Source organism: Gadus morhua, chromosome 11, assembly GCF_902167405.1.
Source record: "Gadus morhua chromosome 11, gadMor3.0, whole genome shotgun sequence".
Classification (NCBI taxonomy): Eukaryota; Metazoa; Chordata; class Actinopteri; order Gadiformes; family Gadidae; genus Gadus; species Gadus morhua.
Genome location: NC_044058.1, coordinates 8,062,843 through 8,085,771, shown reverse-complemented (window position 1 = coordinate 8,085,771; position 22,929 = coordinate 8,062,843). Strand labels below are relative to the sequence as shown.

At 48.1% G+C, this 22,929-nt stretch overlaps 1 protein-coding gene across 4 annotated transcripts; it reads right to left on the bottom strand.

The window, feature by feature from the left end:
- Nucleotides 1–4,362: 4,362 nt before the first annotated feature.
- znf574 (zinc finger protein 574) lies at nucleotides 4,363–21,194 on the bottom strand. 4 transcript variants are annotated; one of them, XM_030370693.1, is made up of 11 exons: nucleotides 21,092–21,194; nucleotides 19,580–19,644; nucleotides 19,225–19,385; nucleotides 14,491–15,685; nucleotides 13,884–14,092; nucleotides 12,998–13,177; nucleotides 11,244–11,338; nucleotides 9,379–9,473; nucleotides 7,885–8,033; nucleotides 6,842–7,129; nucleotides 4,363–5,328 (listed from the first exon to the last, which is right to left on the bottom strand). In XM_030370693.1, exons 3-11 carry the CDS (start codon nucleotides 19,381–19,383, stop codon nucleotides 4,717–4,719), a joined length of 2,982 nt encoding a protein of 993 aa, XP_030226553.1. In that variant the 5' UTR covers nucleotides 19,384–19,385; nucleotides 19,580–19,644; nucleotides 21,092–21,194; the 3' UTR covers nucleotides 4,363–4,716. The 4 variants fall into 4 exon arrangements, with proteins under 4 accessions (XP_030226553.1, XP_030226556.1, XP_030226554.1 ...); XM_030370696.1 differs by lacking the exon at nucleotides 21,092–21,194 and adding an exon at nucleotides 20,876–20,958; XM_030370694.1 differs by lacking the exon at nucleotides 21,092–21,194 and adding an exon at nucleotides 20,601–20,957.
- Between the last annotated feature and the right edge of the window lie 1,735 nt (nucleotides 21,195–22,929).

Here is a 22,929-nt window from a genome sequence, read left to right as displayed (position 1 = left end):
AGCTGAGCTGCAGCGCAATATGAAAACCACTGTTGAGCAAGAGAAAAACAGCTAACATATCAGATTAGATTAGATTAACCGGATCCCCGCGGGGAAATTACATAATTACTCCGACCCAAATATAATTCCTCTTGGAGAGTAGATGTAAGCGGATAAAGACTAGCTAATTTGAATAGACAGCAAGAAATAAACGGCTTGACTTTGTGTTTAATAAACTGAAAGTAAAGTAACTGTTCATTCATGAAAGTCTATGTTTTAAATATAAACTACACACACACAGTACCACGTGGTTAGGCGCAGATGGAGGCATATCTGACGTGTGACTACAGGGTTGTGGCTTCTGACAGTTTGTGATGGTTGTGTGTGTGTGTGTGTGTGTGTGTGTGTGTGTGTGTGTGTGTGTGTGTGTGTGTGTGTGTGTGTGTGTGTGTGTGTGTGTGTGTGTGTGTGTGTGTGTGTGTGTGTGTGTGTGTGTGTGTGCGTGCGTGCGTGTGTGCGTGCGAGTTTGGTGGGGGTTAGTAAGGGAGTTTAAGTGAGAGTGAGCATGAAAATGAGAGGGAGAGTTAGAGTGAGTGGGTATGTGGATGTGTGTACACTTCACTTCTTGAAGAAGCTGTGGGTCACAGCCAGGGGTAACCTTATACACTTCTCCCTTCTGTTGCTTTCTACACTCTGTTGCCCACACAGACAAACATTTGAAAGACACACACACACACAAACACCTTGATGCTTACACATCCTATTTAGCTGCACGTCTTACCCCCTTTTGGTTTGTGAGAGGGTAAGAAGGGAGGGAGGAGGGGGGAGAGATTAGGGAAGAGGGAGGAGGGAGGCAGGGAGGAAGGAATGAGAGAGGGGGGAGGGAGGGAGGAGGAGTCGGTTGGTTGGTAACAATATTAACCATTGCTTGAATGACGGGATGGAAAAGAGGGAGAGGAAAAAAGAAAAGAGACAGCAAGAGACAGAGGAGGAGTGAAAACAGACGAATTGGCATGCAGCGCGAACATCGCCTTTCTGTTTTTGCTTGTGGAATAATGATTAGCTCCTCAGTACCCTGGTCACATAGGCTTCACTACCAATGAGGAGGGGGGGGGGGGGTTGGAGTGAGGGCCCAGGGATATATACAGGGAGAAAGAGATGCACAGAGGGAGAAACAAGGTTGAACAAAAGAGGAAGGGATGGAGAGAGGGAGGGAGAGAGAGAGGGGGAAGATGGAGGACAAAACAGAGGAGTTCAGGTTGACATGAGTGGTGGAGGACTGCAGTGAGCACACATACACACACACACGGACGCATGCATTCACGCACGCACCCAAACCACACAAACCTTACCCTTCACTCGTTGAGACCAGGCGTTTTCACTCGTAAGGAACGCAACAGGAGCAAACATGGGTACATTTGTAGGGTGAACAGAAAATGTGCGCACACACACGGACACGCACAACCATGTGAAATGCATGTGTGGAGACTACTTTGTCAAAGTCACGGTAGGTATAGCCACCTCAGCAAAGAGAGACACAGGCGGTGTCGCATGGGGAAAGAGAGGAACGAGACAGAACAGGCAGCGATGGAAACTGATTACAAGAGGGAAAAAAGAGAATGATGTAAGGACAGGGGGGGCGAGAACGAGAGAGAGAGAGAGACGGAGGGGGACACAGAGAGAGAGAGAGAGAGAGAGAGAGAGAGAGAGAGCAATAAATAGGTTATCACAAGGCATGCAGAATGATAAATGTATACCATTACCTATGTAGGTCAATCATACATTAATAATCATGATATATGATAATAGAGTGAGGTAGTCAGTTATAGCCCACCAGGTTAGTTTGCATAACTGAATTCAAACACAAAGAATTACATTAGGGCTTTGGCATAATCGCTAAACTGGCTTTATCCTCTCAAACCTTGGATGTACTTTTATCTGTAGGATTACACATTTAATAGTAGTATTGCCTGTGCTACTGCAGAGGTCCATTCAGGTCGACCGGGAACGTTTTGTAACGGTATCGCCAATAGATAATGCTGGGTCTCTTGAAAGAAGTAACCCTGTGTTAAAATAGAGCCTGGGGGATCTCTGTATGGCATAGGGGACTCAAATAACAACAGGGTGCTCGGACAGCCCGATATGGGGGTTACTTCACTGCATACCTTGGTCTCCACCGTAACCACCACAAGGAGATGTGCAAGCCAAAACATTTGAATGTGTGCTCCACCTGCATGAAATACTGCCATGTCAGCGCCTTTATTTACCGCTGAATATGCAGGTATCCTAGCAGGGGTCAAAGGGCGACTTTAGAGTGTTTTGCAATAGAAAATAGGACAACAAATGAAATGGGTGTTCAAAAGGGAAGGCCATTCAACGTATGTCCGTTACTCCAAAGAAACAAAGGACATGCGTAAAAGTAATTTGGGCCTAAGCTCAAAGGCGTGGTGCTCTTCCAGGTTTACCGTCTAAACACCCAATGAATAATTCAACAGCGGTTGTACGGGCGAACAATGGATCAAATATTATAATACGTTGTCGGAATTCCCTAATTTATTCACGCAGGCGCGTGCGCGTGCGTGTGTACTTGTATATATTAAACGGTAGATTTTTTTTACTTTTAATCAGAAAGTGTTGCATAGCGGCCTACAAAAACGACAATATACAAAGCAATCAAACGTCTGAATCCGAGCCTGTTGCGAAGCGGAACAACTCCCCGATCAGAGCGGTGGTTCAGGTAAGCCTGGTAATACCATTGAGGAGGGTGAGATTTTTTGAGGTCACATTCACACCTGGCTGGGTAATGCGTCTGTTTCCATGCACATTTGCACCCGCCTCCACCTTTGTTCACACCTTTCCACCTGTGGCAGGATTATACCTTTGGCGCGTGGAATCCCAATCATTTCCGGCTGTGGCTTTAGACAGCCCGAACAAGCATGACCCAAATCCAGCTCGTTGTGTGCAAGACTGACACTTGGCATACTGAAATATAACGGGAACTAAGAAGACGAGAGCTGACTGTAAACACGGTTCTATTTGGCAGGAAGACATTACTATGCTATTGTTGTGATTATTGCGATATAGGCTATATTGGACGCAGACAAACTCGCTACGCATGGTTAGTACTGGGGCGGTAATTTATATCCTCGACTGTAGGAAGTGACAAGAGCAGTATAAATCCATTGGATGCCTATCAGTAATGAAAAGATGGAGGATAACTCTCTCCCAGCTGAGCAACATCAGTCGATCGCGTGCTGTGGTTGCCTCTAAAAAAAAGGACAAAATAAAGCACTTGAGGACCCATACGTTCATAAAACTATACCGCAAAATGAGTTCCCTGGGGCCGCATGAACCCGCATGCCTCAACGTCCGGGATATCATTACCAATCTGTCTGTGCGTGTCTGTTTGTGCATAAGTTTCCCTGTGCATGAGTGTGTTTGTGCGTAATAAATGGTGTAACCGTAGAAGCAACACATTGAATAAAGAGTTAATCTGGGATATCGGCGTGGGGGTTTCTAAGAAGGGGGGCTGCGGGAGAACACATCTATTTATTGACTGTTTTGCTTGTTGACTCTCAGTCAGAAAAGCAATGACGAGCAGCAGCAGCAAAATCCCTGGCCCCTCTCTACCTCGTCTCTCCGTGTGCTCCTCGCTCAGCTGAAATGCTGCAATTTCCCCATTTCACTTCCCCTGCGCAATCATCAGCTTTTCTCCCACCATGACATGAAAACAAACTAAGATGGAGTGCTTGTGTAGAGTGTGATTCCTGCATCCCCTCCCCCCTGTCAGCAATCAGTGGTGGGAGACAGCCATAAACTGCAGAAAACCCATAATAGGCTACTGCAGCGTTGGCTAAGAAAATAAAATAATAAACTTGGATCACATGACACCTCTCTTCCATTCCAACGCTAACAGGATCATTATTTGAGGTAACTAGAACGATAGGGAGATCATTTCAGAACACTACTTGCCAGTGCATAATGTCCCACTTGAGCTCAATCACCATAAATCCCAGCGCTTCTGTTATTACCACATGTGAATACAACACAAAACCAATCGAAGGCGCGGTGTCCAATAAATTACAGCGACATTAGTGTTAATCTAAACATCTCCACTAACTCACTCCCGCTACTCTCGTTTGTTCTAAACCGTCCTTAAAGAGAGGGCGATGGAAGTAGAGCAAAATGGAGAAACCATTCTGAGGGAACTTTGAGCTCTGCCATAAGACCCATCCATCCGTCCCATCAAAAAGGCCCAATGTTGTGTATATCAAAAAATAAACCTTTATCAATTTACAGCATGACCTATAATAAAAACCCTTTTGATTGAAGATGTGGGGCAGTGGCCCCAATGTACCCCTTTAAGAATGACGGACACCGACAGACGTGGAAGCTGAAGCGTTTTATTGTTAAGAAAGCAGTTGAGATTTGAGAGGCCAACTCCAGCCCTGATAAAACAGGTTGTAAATACGAGTTGAAACTATATAAAACAAAATGTCAACTTTACAATCTACCTTTCAATCAGTCTGAAAACGGGACATTTCAAAGATATATTTCTGATCATTCTCTTTTCATTTGAAGCACCCCCTGACCGAATCCCCCCTAGCATGGCCGCCCCCGCCCTGAGGAGGACGTAGTTCACAGGATTTATCACCCACCACCGCACACGCACACGCACACGCACACACCTCTCGCACAGCCACTCGGAACATGACGGCCTCCTCCTCCTCCCCCTCCTCACACCACCGTCTCCTCCACGATGAACTCGATGGTGTGCTGCTGGCTGGGCGAGACCCCGGTGTGCACCATGATCTCCCCGCCGTCCATGGCCAGGTGGTGGGGCAGGGCGATGGTCTGGCCGCCGCCCAGCACCGACGACGGCAGGATCACCATCTGGGACGAGCCGTCCATGGCCGCCAGCTGCTCCGACGAGATCATGACAGTCTCCGTGCCGCCGGCGCCTTCCTCCTGCAGCACGTAGAAGGTCTGCACGCCGCCGCCGCCCACCTCGCCCTCCAGCGCGCCCGCCAGAGACGTGAGCACCTCCGCCCCCTCCAGCACCTGGGCCACCGCCGCCGCGTCCGTCGCCGAGCCCGCCCCCTCGTGGGGCAGGTCGCCGTGGAGACGCACGTGCTTGTCCAGGTTGGAGCGCGAGCGGAAGGCGGCGGGGCAGTGGATGCAGGCGTAGGGCTTCTCGCCGCTGTGCGTGCGCGCGTGCTCCGTGAGGCGCGCCGCCACGCTGAAGCTCTTGCCGCACACCCAGCAGCAGAAGGGCCGCAGGCCGCTGTGGATGCGCTCGTGGTCCTGCAGGTGGGGCAGCTGGCGGAAGCGCTTGCCGCACGTGGCGCACTGAGGGAGCGAGAGAGAGAGGGGGAGGGGAGGGGGAGGGGTTGCGAGAAAAACTGAGTGAGATGCGCACACGCGCGTGCGAGAATGAGGGATAAAATAAGGCTTGAACACAACAACAGGGCGAGAGTCTCAGGAATAATGTTCAGGTTAACCCCCTTTCCTGTACCGCAAATATGATCACAGGCCCCGCTTCCCGCTTTTATGCAGAGGCTGCAATTTTCGGCTCGGCACAGAGTAAAGTAAAACAGCACAAAGACACGCGTATGCACACAGAGTAAAGAAATCACCCCCGAGCAGAGAGGGGGCGGGCGAGGGGGGGGGGCTGGCGGATATCAGCCATGAAAGGGGTACCAAAGTGGGAGCACGCGTGCAGGCGAACAGGTGAAACCAGAGGAGGGGGAGGAGAGGAGCAGGTCTCGACAGAGGATTCACTTCCCACAGACTGCTGGAGCAGCCTGAGCGAGTGCGCACGGCGAGCAGAGGTCCACTCCACGGGTAAAACAATGCGCGTGCGGAAGAGCTAATATTGTAATAATATCTTCTGCTTTGTCGCTGCCGTCGATTCCCGGTGGAGTGGAGCGCGCTGAATGCTAAGCGCCGCTGAGTGAGTCGTTGGCTGGTGTTTAACTTTAAAATGAACATGCTGGTATTCTGAGAGTCTCGTTAAACAACTTTATGTGCTCGGCAAATACAAGGTCAGCGCCGGGGCTGGGGGTATTTGCATTGGGAATCCGAATTCATTGAGATTCATCTCTGACTGCTGCATATGATGTTTGAGGTGCGAGCTCACCTCGAGGTTCTGGAGTAAGTAATAGGCCGGGCTCAAGATGAGCCACAGAGATTAAACCGACTGATATATATACCGCCGTGCTCCTCCAGGAGCAGGGGAGGGGATGGGGGAGGCACCGCAGCATACGAAAAACAGGGATAAGAATTAAATAATACAAATTAAATAAATAATAAAGAGGCGGAGGTAGTCCAGGAATAGCCACCGTTGCATAGGGGAGTTGACGAGCCCTAACTCAGGGGGTGTCATTAATCACAGGTACACAGGGAGGGGGAGGGGGGAGGGGAGGGGGACACACCCGCGGACCCTCCCCTGCACATACAGACTGAAACCCCGGAGCCCGTGTGCGTTGGCAAGCTGGCTGCACCCTGCAGGGTGTGCTGGGAACGTTTCTCTTTTTACCAAGGCTTTAGTTGCTGTTCTTTATTATTGTGTTGTTGTTGTTGTTGTTGTTGTTGTATGAACGGTGCATTTGACTTACCTTGACCATTCTACCTTCCTCTGTGATGGATCACACATGCACACGGACATCGACACACACACATACACTTGGCAGACACACTTCGCAGACGCAGTTCGACACCCATACACCCATCAACCCTATCACCCACCCACCCACCCACCCACCGACCAACCCCATCCCCCATCCCACCCACCCATCCAACCATCCACCAACCAACTCCCACCCACCCATCCAACCATCCACCGACCGACCCCCACACCCACCTCGAAGGGCCTCTCGTCCGTGTGAGTGCGCATATGCACGTTGAAGGTGGAGGTGTAGGCAAACTCCTTGAGGCAGATGTCGCAGCGGAAGCGCGGCCGATGGCGAGAGCGGCTGAGCGTGCCCTGGATGTGGGCCAGCATGTGCTCCTCCAGCGCCGCGTTGGACGCGAAGCGGCGCCGGCAGCCCAACACGGGGCACTTGAGCGGGGTCTGGCCCGTGTGGGACAGGCGGTGCAGGTCCAGGCCCTCCTGGGTCATGCAGCGGTGGCCGCACAGGTCGCACTCCATCTGGAGGGGGGGGGAGTTAATGAAAAGGAAAACAATTAAACAGTGTGCCCTTTTAAAAGCACAAAGCTTTTTTTCGATTTTTTTAAAATCTCATTACATTCCGACAGCATCAATAAATCAAATGCTCGGACTAAAGAAATATAATAATAAAAGAATATGTAATAATAGTGGGATTCGTGGACATTTTTCAGTTGCATACTTTCAAAAAAATAGCGTACTCTCGTTTCTCCAAATGCCGACCCTAGCTTCAACTCAACTGTGTAAACCAGATCTATACAAGTCATAAAATCAGAATGTAATCCGTTTCCATGGAATTTGTCTTGGTATACTGCTTCAAGGCAGAACTACAGAATCAACAATCGTTACAAATGGATTTGGTATAATAACCTCATTGAGCCATTTAGGCAAAAACAACAATTACAACAACTAAATACTTTAAGCCCCGCCAGCTTGCTTCATCTTTTCTGCCGTTTCAGGCGGCCGCCATCCCCACAGACTCAGTTAAACAGCCCGAGAATTTCCATTAACAAAAGAAAGGAAAGAACACGCATTACGAAACACTAGCTGGAGGGGCAGGGTAGCGTTGCGGCAACGATGATCAACAAACCTCTCAACCAGGTGCTGGGTAGATTCCCAGGTAAAAAGTATATTATTTGATGCCCCCTGCTCATGGCTGAAAAGCTTCACCGCCACAAGTCGAACTCAAAAGAATCTAAAGTGAGGCAGCGTGGTCGAAGTGAGTGTCTGGTCCTGACCTGTCCAGTGCAGCGACCCCTTCCCTGGCCCCGGCCCCGGCCCACGTTCTTGTCCTCCTCGCTGGTGGGACAGCGCTGCAGGTGGATGTCCAGCACCGACTGGTTGACGAACTGGGCCGAGCAGTGAATGCACGTCACCGGCTCCTTGTCTGGGGGGGGGGGGGGGGGGAGAACGGAGGGATGAGAGTCCCCTCTGCCCAGGGGGGATGCGTCGGCCAGGGCGCTGGACTCCTCACTGTGGGCTCCTTGGTACGATGCTCGGTGAACGCAGCCTCACCTGTGGCCAGCTCAGAGCCAACCCCTGCCTGGCCTTTAATGAAGCGTGCATGAATCCACTGTCACCTTAGATCAAAGCGTCTGCTGAATGCCTAAATGGCAGCAGCCACAGTAGAAGTGGTATTATCCCGGGCCGCTCTAAAGAGGCTATGTTGCCCGGGGGCAATCCCAGGGCCATCGCAGTGCAGTCAATGTCGGGACATATAGGTCAGGACATAAATACAAGCCGAAAACACACTCGTCTCACCACTCACCCCACGGCAACACAACTTTACAAATAAAAGTCGATAGCGCATCACTGGATAAGGGTTTAAAGGAGGGGATATTAACGCCGTCGGATGTCAGCTCCATTGGAACCAAATAATCGCTTTTTAAAAAGGCAATTGGGGAAGAGAGTCTTTGCCCTGCAAAACCCTCTGGTAAGTCCATTCATCTCCAGGCCAGCATCTTACAGTTAGCCGGCCATCTGTGCCGTCTACTCCGGCAGGGCTGATGCATGGCGTCCCCCCGTCCCCCGTGCCTGGGACCCTCCATTTAGCCCCTTTAATATGGACAGTCCGGAATAATGGCCCTGGGTTGATCAATGGATCAATAACCAAATCATCTCTCCCCCTCTCTCAAAGGAGCCCCCCTGACCCCATGGCACAGGCCAACTCTTCAGGCAAGGCTAATGCGGTTGGCGTGACTACCCACCTCCCTCCTGACGGCTGATCAAGATCAAACGTCCACATGTTCACACCCAATTCATTTACCTCCACCCTCTACGCCCGTTCCACAGGGGACCAGAATCAATGGGAATTCATTGACCTCATGCGTCTCAGGGACGAGGGAAGGGGCACCATGTAGATTGAGTGTTTGGGAATACACTGCAACTGGGTTAGGGGGCCCACCCCAGGCAAGATATAAGGCAGGGGCCCACCCAGAGCATTTATTGGTGTCTCCGCAACGATCGATAGCAATTTCCTCCGGAGTCAAACTGATGGCAATGTCATATCTAATAGCTTTGAACGAGTCCGGACAGGCGCAGAGACACAAGCAGGAGACGAAGAAGAAAGACTGTCAAATAATGGTTACAAAATAAAACGGTGGAAATGCTGCTGTAGTACGCCTTTCAGCAGATTGCATTACATAAAATACAAATCTGCCATGGATTGTGTCGCGAGCCAACTTCAGGGCCCGGGGGCAAAGGGTTAACGCACTTGGGCGTAGAACACTGACCTTGGTGAGAGAGGGCGTGCAGGTCAAGCTCCCTCCTGCGCTTGAAGGCCTCGCCGCACACTGTGCACGGGAAGGGGTGGCTGCTGTGGAGCAGTCTGCGTAAACACACACACACACACACACACACACATTTAAACAATTAATTTAAGTCGACATAAAACGCAATTGATACAGGGACAAAGATATTTGAAGTGCAGTATAGTACATTGACAGAATCATGTGGCATCCGTCTTCATCACACACACACACACACACACACACACACACACACACACACACACACACACACACACACACACACACACACACACACACACACACACACACACACACACACACACACACACACACACACACACACATAAGCCAGATGGAGTGGTCGTAATGTAATAATACGCCGGTACTTTATTTTCCGCTTTAATTTATTTACCTGTAGGCGAATAAAGGCAAGAGAGGCAACGAGAGGGGGAAAATACACTCAGAGAGCATATTAATCATCACACCCGTGCACGGAGCGATTGACTAATCGCACCGCTACGTGAAATCCCCCTCCCCACACAAACACACCTCAACGGCACATAATCTTGAATAAAGAGGGAAATGACCACATTTAAGCTGTAAGCCTCCCGACTGGATGACATTAGCAGCAGGGATTAGCAGCACCTATGCAGTGAGCCCTGCTAGAGGTTACATGGAGCAGGGGGGAACCTAACAGCGGGAGAATAACGGGGGCCGTGGCTGGCGGAGAGGGCGGACATGAAAGTGACTATATTTGTCCATTGCGTAACGTTACAGGCTAGCCGTGGGGCCACGCGCAGCACGGGCTGCCGCAGCGCTGCCCTTTGCACCCCAGACAACGCACAGTGTGCCCCCATCCGGCAACCCCCATCCGGCGGAGAGGACACCTGCATTATTGAGAATACATTAATACCCAATAACTTATTTATGGAACATTGTCACCTGTAATGGATAAGCAGAGTATTTAAAGGAGGTGAATGCGAGGAATTCTCGGGGCGTACGGAGTGCATGTTAACCCAGCTCTCTAGTTACAGTCAGGGCCCGTACCACATTCAGGGGGAGCGCGCTGTGTTGGCTCGGCCAACACAATATTTTAGGCGCCGACTGACCCCGAGAAAGCCGGGGGGATTTAAAGTCCCTTCAAGGTCGCTCCATCGGCGGAGCAAAGTGGCGGGTAATGAGGGTCCACAGCCACTCACACCGCCACTGCACCCCTCCCGCCCCCCCGTACCGGCTCTCCTCGTCCGCCACTGCTCGGGGGAGGGTTCAAGGGTAAAGCACCGCCGGCTCTGCCTGCGCGCCTTCGTTCAGGCTCCCCGGTCCACCACCAGCCGCTCAAACCACCCTCACCACCCCCATCTTTCTACGCAGTCCCTCCTTCTACACCCTCACAAACACACACACACATACTTCTGGCTTACCGGACACTTATCGTCAACATCATTTTAATTCACCGGGCCCGCGTCTGTCAGTCAATCACGGGCGGGCGGTGCCGAGAGATGCCCGGGCGTGTGTTTACTACGCGGCTTAAAGGCCTTGCTCGGTGGGCCGGCGCGGCTCAGCCGCCAGCGGCCGCGGCCGCGGCGCCACGGGGAGGCTTTATCTAAACCCTGTCCTGGGTGAGGCTCGCAGCAGTAATTCGAGTTTATTTACACCTGTAAACAGTGGCAGAATTATTGGACATGCCTCAGCTCCTAAGAGAGGGAGAAGCGCGATGGGGGGGCGCGGCGCAAACGGGTGTGCTATGGTTGACTGAATTTACTGCGTCTCAAACGACCCTCACATCCATCAGCGGGGGTCAAATAGGCCTGGGGAGGGAGGGGAGAGTGTATTGGGGGTGTGGTTACATGTGATGCTTCAGCTGGTCCTCCGTGTTGAAGCGCGCCGTGCAGTGAGGACAGGGGAACACGTGGGCCGTGCCGTCGTCCTCCAGGCCGCAGATCTACACACACACACACACACACACACACACACACACACACACACACACACACACACACACACACACACACACACACACACACACACACACACACACACACACACACACACACACACACACACACACAAACACACACACGATCTGAAAATGACATCCAACGAGATCCATTGCAAACTCATGTAAATTCTGTCTAATGGTTTCCTTCTAGGGATGCACCGAAATGAAAATTCTTGGCCGAAACCGAATATACTGAAACAGTTGGCCGAAAGCCAAAACCAAATATGGCTTTTGCCGTTTTTCATTCATTTTGCTTTAATTTTTCACCATTGCATAAATCAAACAATTAAATGTCCTTGATAAACTTTTTTGTCTTGCTTTTCAATAAAAAAAATCAATTACAAATTTGTTACAAAATATTTATTTAATACTGAACGTTTTCTAACATTCCAGCAGACCTTATAGCAAGAATTTAAGAACAATGTACCTTTAAATAAATGACGTCACTACGTTCAGCACGCAAGACTGACCAACCCCGGGAAATTTCATGTAATGACATCCCAACGTCCAAATGTTATCCCCCGAACCGGTCTTCGAGAGCGCTAAGTAAAATCCTTCCTGCGTTAGTTTTTTTGTAATAAATAGTTGTGTTTTTTGTTTCGTGCCATAATAATATGACTATACAACGGGTGAATTAGTACTTAAACCTTTGCTAAAGTGTGCAATGTCAGAGTTTTGAAGTTTAGAGGTAAAAAAGGTTTAAGTGTCAGTGGTCGCTGTCGGGACGATTGAATCCTCGATCATCCAACATATGTATTAAATTACACTTGTAAGAAAGAGAACACACATGCGAGTTGTTGATCACATGTTGAAATTATTTGTATACGTAACCCCATCTTTGAAAAAGACGTTTAACTGAAAAGTGTTAAAATCAACCCGGCTCTCCGCTATTTTGTTTTTAACAGGTGCGCTCGGCTCTTTTTTGATCTCCGTTTATTGTCATTTAGTTGTTTACAAGTGCATGCAGACCTTTATTCATCTCCCTTTATTGTTAACAAACTTACGTGCGCCTCTTTTTTAATCCCTCTTTATTTTGAAGCGCACCCTGCTCATTCCTCACTGGTTGCTTTTTCTTTTTTTATCAAAAATAAAAATGTTCTGTGTATTTTTTCGGCCTTTTTACTCCTTCGGCCGAAACCGAAAATTATGTTTTGGGCCATTTTCGGTGGCCGAATATTCGGTGCATCCCTATTTCCTTCTATTCTTCGAAGCCTGTTTAATGTTTGGAGTCTATATTCCACCCAGGCTCTGCAGCCAGGCAGGAGATCACCTAAAAGACACTTGTCATTGCAGCCATGGCTACAGCGTATCTACACAAAAACATCCAGTGGGGGATTCAGCCCCCTATAATCCTGAGTCTTTCAGAGCCAATTAGCTGACCTAGAGACGTATATTAATATACTTTGACGTTTGATTATATTTGATAGGTCTGTAGAGGACACATCCATCTGTGATATGTCAGTCAATAAACGTTTTTCTAGACCCTGTCACACAGATCACTTTAATGGTGGGGCAATAATAAAAACATAACAACATTTTACTATTGGTCGGCACTGAAAGGCAATCAGAACCACATTCATGTGGTCTATTTCTGCATCTTACCGGCTTGCGTCCGCGCTTGCGCCGCGGCTGGTTGGACGAGTGCGTGGCCTGGTGCCTCTTCAGGGTGCACACCTGGGAGAACTTCTTGCCGCACTCGTCGCAGATGTAGGGCTTGTTGCCGGTGTGGCACATGCTGTGGCGCAGCAGGCTCTGGGAGTTGGTGAAGCACTTGGAGCACACCTGCACACGGGCACAACCAGTCATCATGATTAAGGTCTTTTGTTAGTGCATGCATGATAAAAAATGACCCTTTTCAAGCATCTACGGTAATGGGCCCGGGAGCCCCTGAAAGAATGGCCCATGGCCATGTTCAATGGTCCCTTGTAGAGGATGCATCAGGCAGACAGAGAAGATGAAAGAAAAACCTGAGAATATAATGAGTGGGGTTCTGGCCATTCCAGAGTGGCACCTTGGCTGTAATACCTAACCTACTTCAAAGGCTCATCTGAAGAGTTGCGTGTCACTTGCAGCACACACATGTCAGGGAAATCAAAGGAAATCACCTCGTAGAGAACGCCGGCCGGAGACAGATTGTTCCCATCCCTGAATGTAGGGCAAGGTGACCTGACATCATGTATCACAACGGTTACCGCAGGGATTGTACACACGTATTTCATTAGGATTTCACAGAAATTCCTCCTCAAGTTTCATGAGAGTTCGTTTAAAAGCACAATAGCATGCCTTGGATGAAAACCTCTGCTAAATAACTAAACCAAGTTACCACTTACTTACTCAAATAAGTAATAGCCTTGAATCGCTCTAGCCTCTTCAGGGATTATCGTCTCTCCGCATCAACCATTCAGACTGGGTTTTAACAATGAGCCAGTCTTCAATGCACCCCGTTCCAGGGCGCCCTTCCCTCTCCAGGGAGCCCGCAGAGCCCTACCTTGCATGTGAACAGCTTCTCCCCCGTGTGGCTGAAGACGTGCGTGCGCAGGAAGACCCGGCGCGTGAAGGTCTTCCCGCAGTAGGGACACACGTGGGGCAGCGGGGTGCGGGCCCAGTCCTGCAGCAGCTTGGCGGGGGGGGGCTGGTTGGCAGCCTCCGGGTCCGGCGGCTCCACCTTGATGGCCCCCGTCCCCACCCCCTTCATCGCTGGAGGAGGTGGGAGGAGGGGACAGTGTTAATCCAAGATGACAAGCCTCCACTGTGAAGTGTGTGAGTGGGCTTGGGGCTAGGACATTGGACATGCAGCCGGAAGCTTCTGGACTGGAGCCTAAATGTCTGCAGTCCACCTGTAGACGTCCTTGATCGAGATTGCCTCCAATATGATGCCAGGTAAGGCGGTGCGATAAGTTACCCTTTATCTTGTATATTGTAGTTTTTCATTAATGTTTTGCTGTTGCTGTGGTATTTTCTATTGTTATTGTATGTTGTATTGGTAATGTGGGGTGTCGTATTGTCGTTGTTGAAGAGGGTTATTTTCTGATGTAACTGCAGCATGTACCAGAGTCTGACACAAATGTCCCCCTAATGCAGTCGTCCCCACGTACCTTTAAGTGGAGCATTCTTGCTGAGGATTCTGATGGCGGGCCGGCCTCTCTTTGGTCTGGGGGACTCAGGATCGGTGGTGATGGCAGGAGAGTAAGGCCTCTTCTGACCCTGTGGGTTCTCCACCCCCTCCTCCATCTCAATCTCCTCCCCCTCCACGGTGACGTGGCCGCCGTCCTCCGCCACCACAACCTCCGCTCCGTCCCCGGCCTCTGGCACCATCACCTGCTGGACACGGTGCTGCCGACGGTGGTATAGGAACTGGGTGGTGTTCATGAACTCCTGGCCGCACTCGACACAGAGGTGGAGGGCGTCCTTCAGGCCGTGCTTCTCTTTGCGGTGGGCCGACAGCCCCCCGACGTTCCTGAAGTTGCCGCCGCACAGGGTGCACATGAAGGCCTCGGGCTGGGTGAAGCCCCCGCTGGCGCTGGGGGAAGAGGAGGAAGGCGCCGGGAGGACCACCGTCGGCGCCTGCTCCTCCTCAGCGTCGCCGTTCCCTCTCGGCACGTGGACCACAGCGTTCTGCGGGACCTCTCCCTTCTCCTCTCCCTTCTGCCGGTGCTGCTTGCGGTGGTAGAGGAAGAGGGTGGTGTTGAGGAAGCACTCCCCGCAGACGGAGCAGCGGTGCAGGGCCTCCTCCAGGCCGTGCTGGCTCTTGCGATGGGCCACCAGCTCCGACACCAGGCCGAAGCCGGAGCCACAGTCCACGCAGAGGAACACGGCCTCCGGCTTGGGCTTCTTGTTGGCTCCTCTCCTCCGGGAGGGAGAGTCGTCTTGAGTCGAAGAGGCCGCGGCTTGTTTACCGAGGATGGCCTCCTGCTGCGTCTCCTCGTCCGCCCCTTGTGCCTCCGCAGCCTCCTCCTCAGACGCATTGGCCCCCTCTGGTTCTGGTTCTGGTTCTGGCTCGGCCTGGGGTGGGGCTTGGACCCCCGGCTGATGACATAGTTCGTCCAGGCGGTGCCCTTGCCACTGCTCGAGGGTTTTGAACAGTTCATTGCAGTCGCCACACTGGTAGAGTATTCTGGGCTGGTTGGACTGTGTGGAAGGGACGTCGCTCGAGGCGTCCTGCTCCGTCCCGTCTTTGGTCTCCCACACGGAAGCTTCTTCTTCTGCTGCTGCTGCTGCTGCTTCTTCTTCTTCTTTGGATGTGATGTGTTGCGTCGTCTCAGGGGCCAACAGATGCCCTACAACCTGTTGCTGCACAGGCAGCGAAAGATAAGACAAGATAAGAAAAACAAGGACATGGAGGACTACTTGCAATGATCTGCTTTGTAATTCTGCTCAGGCCCACGGATGCTAAATATTTGGCACCTAGTAACACTTCCCTCTTGATCAAACAGGCGCTTCGTAATTGGTTCGGGTCAATTTAACCCGGAGCGGCATGTTTTCCCTGCCAGATGAGGGATGAGCATTCAGTGTTGGAGGGGCAGCAAGGTCAATGAGCTCAGCCCGGTTTGGAGCCAGGTTTGATTTGAGTCACATTAGATAAGACCCCAGCTTTACAGATAAATATCACAGGCCTATCAGGGGTCAAAGGGTAAGGCTGCGGGGTTCCACAATTGCCCCCCCCTCCCCCTCTCTACTCCCCCGACGGCCAACCATCCATTTGGATGATAAAAACAGAAGGCTACTCAAGGTCGAGGTTAAAGATGCGTGTCTTCCCAAAGTGCATCCAGGGGAATTTGTCGTCTCACATAATAATTAAGTGGCTTTGTTCACTTTAATCTTGCAGTAGATTTATGGGCCTAACCATCAAGCAGAGAATTTAAGCGAATGATAGACAAAACTCTTAATATTGCATCAAATGTTGATGGATTATGAACACGAAAATAGCAAGAAACTAAAATAAATGCTTGCAAAAAAAGAGGATGCCATTTTCCAACACAAATGATAAAAAAAATACATTAAAAGCACATTATGGGATCAAAGGTCCTAAAAACACCCAAAGGATCAAACCATCTATAATTTTCAGTGATAGTGATATCTTTTTCGCCTCAAACCCTATATGCAGAGTGAGAACCATCCATAATTGAGAACTTTGATGTTATAATTGTCTTCCATGGCAATCTTCCTCACTCCTGTCTAATCAGTATGCGTCAACATGATCCATGCTTTCCATATTCTACGAGATTATTGTAAGTTACTCTGGACAAAAAGCGTGGGCTAAATAAATGTAAAAGGAGATGATTAGTTAGAAGGGCTGCACCGAATTATCGGCCACAGCTGAAAATAGCTGATGATTGTACGATTGCCTTGTAAAACAGTATAGATTCCTGCCATGAAGTGGCATTTACAGTATATGCCAAAACAACCACAATCTAACATAAAAAAACGGTTACATAATTATATAATAGATGTATCTAAATGTATAATTAAAGAAAAAAAAATGCTGTTTTTCAATATCGGTTTTGGGCAGAAAATATTATCTCGGTGCATCGTAGTTACAGGGAAAGAAACCTCAGTTATGCCAGTCCTTCTGCCATATACTGTACATCACTTCTTGTCTTTCCCATAGAATAATCAGCTGGAAGAACACACTTAACACCGCACTTAAGTGTGATAAGACCATTTGACCCTCTCCTAGGCCCCTTTCACACATAGTTCCCGGCAGGTTACTGGGATAGACATTCACACAAGGAGCCAGGGGGCACAAGATTTGCGTCTTGCGCTCTTTTACACATAGTAATGAAACACTTATGGAAGCCACTAAACACACTGACTTAGAAGAGCTCCCACATTTTGGAGCCTGTCAAAATTCCAGCTATTCTTGAGAAAGGAGTTTGCAAACAAAATAAGCTGCATTGATATGTTATCAGATCAGCTGAAAAGCATTGGTGCGTTAAACAGTCGCAGATTCAAATACATCCGTAGCGTAGTTTGTGATTGGTTTGCTTGCTCCACATGAATGCGTCTTTTGCAGAAGACATTACCCCTTAAGTTCCTCTACTGGCAATGGTACTGCTTTCCTTCACAACACAGCCGTACAAGCAATGATCAGGAAATGTTATTAGGTCAAGAGCAGGCAGATTGCCGGTTGAATACCGATCCTTGTTACCACTCACACAAGAGCCCAGGCCGGTAATCTTCCAGAAATGTGCAGGGTCAGACTGCTTGTGTGAAAGGGGCTGTAGTTATAAACACTGTGGCCTCTAAACGACCAGTACTACCCACCAAGCACTACTGAAAATGTTCAGGGCATTTACCATCTGCCTGAGCTAATTAAACACCACTTATACGTAGGAAAAAAATCAGTTCATTGTATTAGTGGATGCTCACACTGAATTATCTATAAAAGCTATGTGACATATGTGATTTTTTTTTGCAATTTGATTAGAGCGTTTAGGCAGATAGATACTAGGGATGAGTCGCTCAGATATTGAAAGTATTCAGGAGAAAAGGATGCAGGTTTGTTAGCATAACAGGTTGCACTTCTGATGAACTCCATTACTGAGTCAGACTTACACCCTTGGGGCCTGAAAGGACGTCCATAAGCTGCACACGGACAGACACACATAATTATCACTTACGGTTCTTGATGTTGGGACCGGTATATTTATTCTGATTTGAAGAGGTCATCATTTCTAAAACACTCTTATAGTATAATTGCAGACCAAATATTTATTCCGGAAATTGGGGAAAAGGCACATTTTTAATGAGTTCTCTACATCCCTTAGACATAAACAGATGATGCTGTTGTTTAATAATGTCCCAGAAATGTTAACAGAAAGAACAGCAATCTGGGTAATAAAAAGCGTTGTTGTTTGTTATGTAATGTCAGTAGCGAGACAGCTAATGGCATGATCAAGGGCCAGGAGGCCATAGGGCTATTAGAGGGTTTTTAATAGAGAGCTTCTACAGAGAGTTCATCCATGAGAAGGCCAATAAGCGATCCATCAGGAGGATCAGGAGGTGGTGGCACTGACTGATTCACCCAGCCTAGATTCTCCTCCTGCTGGCAACTCGCGATGCAATCTGCCTGTCACGAGTGTCACCCTGCTTTATGGACTGGTGCTGAGGACAGTGCGGGCGGGGAGTACGGGTTCAGAATCCGACAGCTATGCCCCCACTGGTAAATGTCACTCAGCAGGGCCAATGACTGTTTTTAACCTCCGGGGCTCGGTGAAGCTGTCACAGGACGGATCGGGAACTCTAGCAACCCCCGACCCGTCAAGCCTCAACTTAGCGTGTCAAACTAAATGGAGTCATAATATTAGGCCATTATGTGAGGTTCAGACATAATCGCGTCCGAGAATAAGCCTTTGGAGGAGACCTCATTATTGCATCTCAACGGGCTGAAGAAATGTGTGGCAGATGAGGACATTTCTTAACAAAAAGTGACCTGGTCACAACGTTTTGAAATAATAAAATGCATAATACATATACGCTTCAAAGTTCATTGGGAACCCAAAATTCCCATTTTTGTGTTGTTGACAGGAAACACACTACACGTCACAACATGTCAGCAAACCAGAACCAAAATCGAATTTAACTACTAACGTATTTATTCTATCCTCAAAAATATGTTGACATTAATTCATTTAAAAAAATGCTGTTACAGAATTTAATTACCAATGCCACAGGACTTGCAACTCGTTCGGCAACCTAGTGATACTGGCCTTGATAGTGCCAATATTTTGTATGTCAGCCCTGTGACCTCACACGTGAGGTCACAGTGTCCAATATGTGATACAAATGAAAGTGAAAGTATTCAAACGAGCCCTGTCGCAGCCTGTTACCTGAGTTTGCTGGACAGCAATGGAGGCGAGGCCAGACATGTCGGGGGCTGGCTCTGTGGCCTCTGCATTGCAGGTGAGCTGGTGCTTAAGCACCTCTTCCAATGTCTCAAACTCCTGGTAGCATGGGAAGCACATGTACACAGACGTAGCGCTCTCCATGGCTGCAAAGTGTCATGAGGAAACAAATAAATTGATCAGTTAGGGAGTTTTAAATCAATAGTATCATATAAATAACATCCATTGGGAATTATATGTGAATGAGAGCATTATAGAAGGTGTGGTAAAAATAGAATGTTAACAGGTGCCAATGCTGGCTGGTGATATAGTCAAGGGCAAATAGGCAAGAAGATCATACCTTTAGTCTTTGGGGACGCGAGCTGCAGTCACATCACATACACGTCTTTACTTGGTTTTATAGTCCTGTACATCACCAGGAGATAAAAATTGATGTAATTTTTTTTTTTAATTAATGTGCTTCGTATTTTTGCGGTGCTTATACAACAGCAAATTTCATTTGAATTATGCATAGTTGTGAATATTGCCCTCTCCTGATGAGAACGTGCATCTACATGCATTATTGAGAGCAAAGCTTGGACACAAAGTGCTGTATTTTGCCGGTTGCCAAAATGACTCACCATGGGTCAGAACTGGGCTAATTGTTATTTTGACCATGCAGGTGTGTCTGCAAAATATGAGACCCAGCCAAGTTCGACTTGCTGCGATTTCATGGGCAGAGCTCCAGCATAATGTTTATAGCTGCTGTAATTAGGCTCAATGGATAAACAGCAAAACTTATGTTGCCGTTTCCAGCAATGAGCAGAGCCAAACACACCTGTAATATAACCGGATTCTATACATTGCTACAATTCCTAAACAGGAAACTGCTCTGTCCAAGTAGGCCTCTGTATCTATATATCATGGCTAATATGGATGGATGAGAAAGATAGGATTATCCAAGAGAGAACACAGTGTTACATAACGTTATTGATTGTTGTGTTCGGGCAGTTATTCAATTAACAGCCTTTTATGGTGACAGATTGGACAATATTTACTAAACGAACTAAACTGAAGTTTGTATTAGAAAACCAAACTATTTGGGAGACAGATTGTCAGTATTACTGAATATTATTTAATCAAATTTAGCCGTTAAATGAAACGTGCTCAGTGGAACACTGGAAGGATTGTGACATTTACATGGTGCAGAGAAAGATCAACATCACAAATCAGTGACTGCCTCATGCCGTGCATCTGGGGCGGCGTTCGGTTAGCGTTAGCCACCTGCTAACAGGGCTGTGGGTTATTTGGTGTCCACTGAAAAGAGATACAGCCAGCACCTATGCAACCATAATATACAATAATGTCTTATTTCGCCACACCTTGCGTTAACCGGGGTTCCAGACAACGCAATACACCCGAACGTCCATGGCAAGCTAATGCTAACAGCTAATCGGTCGGGACACTTCGCCGCTAGTCTAGAGTTAACGCTTAGAGTAGGCCATCATATTGGCAAGGTGGCTAACGCCTTGATAGCTTGGTAGCTAACCATCTACAATGTGTCTGTAATGTTCATAAATCGTCGTGATTGGACCACTGCCATATAACGAATGCTAGCAAGGACAACCAAGCCGTCCCTTCGACCAACGATGTTTACTTTTTTTCTCCCACCGACGATAAGAAGTAGAAGAAGAAGCGGTGAAGGAGGGCGGTAAACGCTTCTTCGGTGGTATAATGGCGGCGACCAACTAAAAGTTAACGTTAGTTGTCTCCCCCCGTTGATTACCTCCATGCAGGGCTATATATTATGCAATGTATCGTGTCAACGCAATTATATGCTTACAATATGGGAAAATATTTTAGCATTACTTACCAAACTAAGATATTGTCCTTCGGGAAAATAGCACTATTGAGCACTATTGCGTTGGCTTCTGCATGATAACAAGCCTTCGTCTGATAGGCTACAAAGTCATTTGATACACCAATAGTATTCGACCTCACACAAGAGCCTTTGTAATGTAAAAGCGCGGTATTTTGACATTTTTGCACGGTCAAATATTTGTTTATAGGGTTGTTATTGCCCCTGCATTTTGTGTAATTTCAAGTAATAATATAGAATTTTATTTCTATTGTGTTCTGAAGGATTCCCTACTGTGTCAAAGTTTATCCACCAAATTGTGTACAATTCAATTCCAGGCATGGGCATCTCACAGTTATGTACAAATCTCTAAAAGAACTACAAGAGCAAATAATATTAAACAAATTCTGAATAAAGTGGTTAGTTAAGGTGACCAGATTTCTGAAATGTAAATTACGGACATCTGTAGTTTTGAGGTCCAAAGGATGTTTGGACCGCCAATTTTTGAATTTTTTGTTTTTAATATATATAAAAAAAGGGGAAATGTTATTTTTCCTTTTCTTATGATAAATGTGGTACTGTAATACAAAATGGAGAAATACTTGCATAATGGTTTACGATGATGTGTTTTAAGCTTTGGTAAACCAGCCAAAGTAGCTTTTCAAATTGTTGTTATACATTGTATTGGTGGCCTATTTCTTATGATCAGTCAAACTTGCTTCTTTGTTATACATTGTATTGGTGGCCTATTTCTTATGATCAGTCAAACTTGCTTATGGTAAAAGCGGATAGACAGGCCCCTGTGTAGCGTGGTCGCATCACAGCCTATTAAATAGACATGAGAATAAATACTAACCGTCTCAAACTTAATATTAATGAGTAAGATAGCTTTTTCAAAATATATATTTTAAAATCATATTTTGTAAAAACAGTCATTTCTGGGGACAGCTCCAGCTGGGGACCGGCCACCAGATTCAGGGACGTCTGGTCACCCTAGGTTAGTGTAACGGCTGTGTGGGTACAGGAGTACAGAATAAGCGTATTGGTGCTCCCTGCACAGCCAAATTAATGGAGCTTTTACTAGTCCAGCTCCACCACTCTCGAGCTCATTGGGGCCACTGGCCAATCATTACGGTTAGGGAAATTGTTATGTTTGGGGGTTATGGTTTGGTTGGTTAAGGGGTTAATTGTCCCTATTTAAACACCAGGTTTCTATGTGATTAGCCATTACAAGCCTGTCTTAGTTACATCATAAGCGGCAGTGTCCATCGAGATGTATGCTTGATTGATCAGTCTACCAGCCTAACCACTGGACTGTTATAACTGGTATTCTTCTCTATCCATCATACATCTAGGTGGACACTTCCGCTTGAGAACTCACACGTGTGTGGAATTCCCTGTTGTTCTACATCTGTCTCTTCAGGGGCATTTCCATCATTGCCAGAGGTTTGATGCTAGACATGCTGAGGTCTGCTCCTGGGCTGCAGCTAGATGCTACTTCAACTTAAGTGAGTAGGGGTTGGGCTAGAAGTGAGCGGGGGGTATGGCTCGCCCTATATGGAGCCCTAGGCCAAGCTCAATCCATTGGCTCTGGAGGGAGGCGCCTCTCGATTAGGGTGCCCTCAACAGTTGATGTGAGGCTCACACACTCGGGTTTAATAAGTCTATATTCCAGTTATTGAATTTGCCCAACACAGAATGAGTACCCAACGGCCTGTTGATGTGTCTTGTTTCTGCCCCATAGAGTACTCCACTCAGAGGTCAGGGGAAGTATAGACCAGCTTACTGCTGCACTTCCTCTCCCAGAATTACACAGCGCCCCTCTGTGCCCTCCTGGCTGATTGTGACGACGA

Bases quoted from the DNA above. Each gene is read 5' to 3' on its own strand.
- znf574 (XM_030370693.1), bottom strand. From the start codon at position 19,383: ATGGAGAGCGCTACGTCTGTGTACATGTGCTTCCCATGCTACCAGGAG. The intron at 11,339-12,997 runs GTAAGATGCAGA...GTGTGTGTGTAG, and splicing joins GCAAGCGCGGACGCAAGCCG to ATCTGCGGCCTGGAGGACGA. The intron at 8,034-9,378 runs GTCAGTGTTCTA...CCCCCCCCCCAG, and splicing joins GCACGCCCTCTCTCACCAAG to ACAAGGAGCCGGTGACGTGC.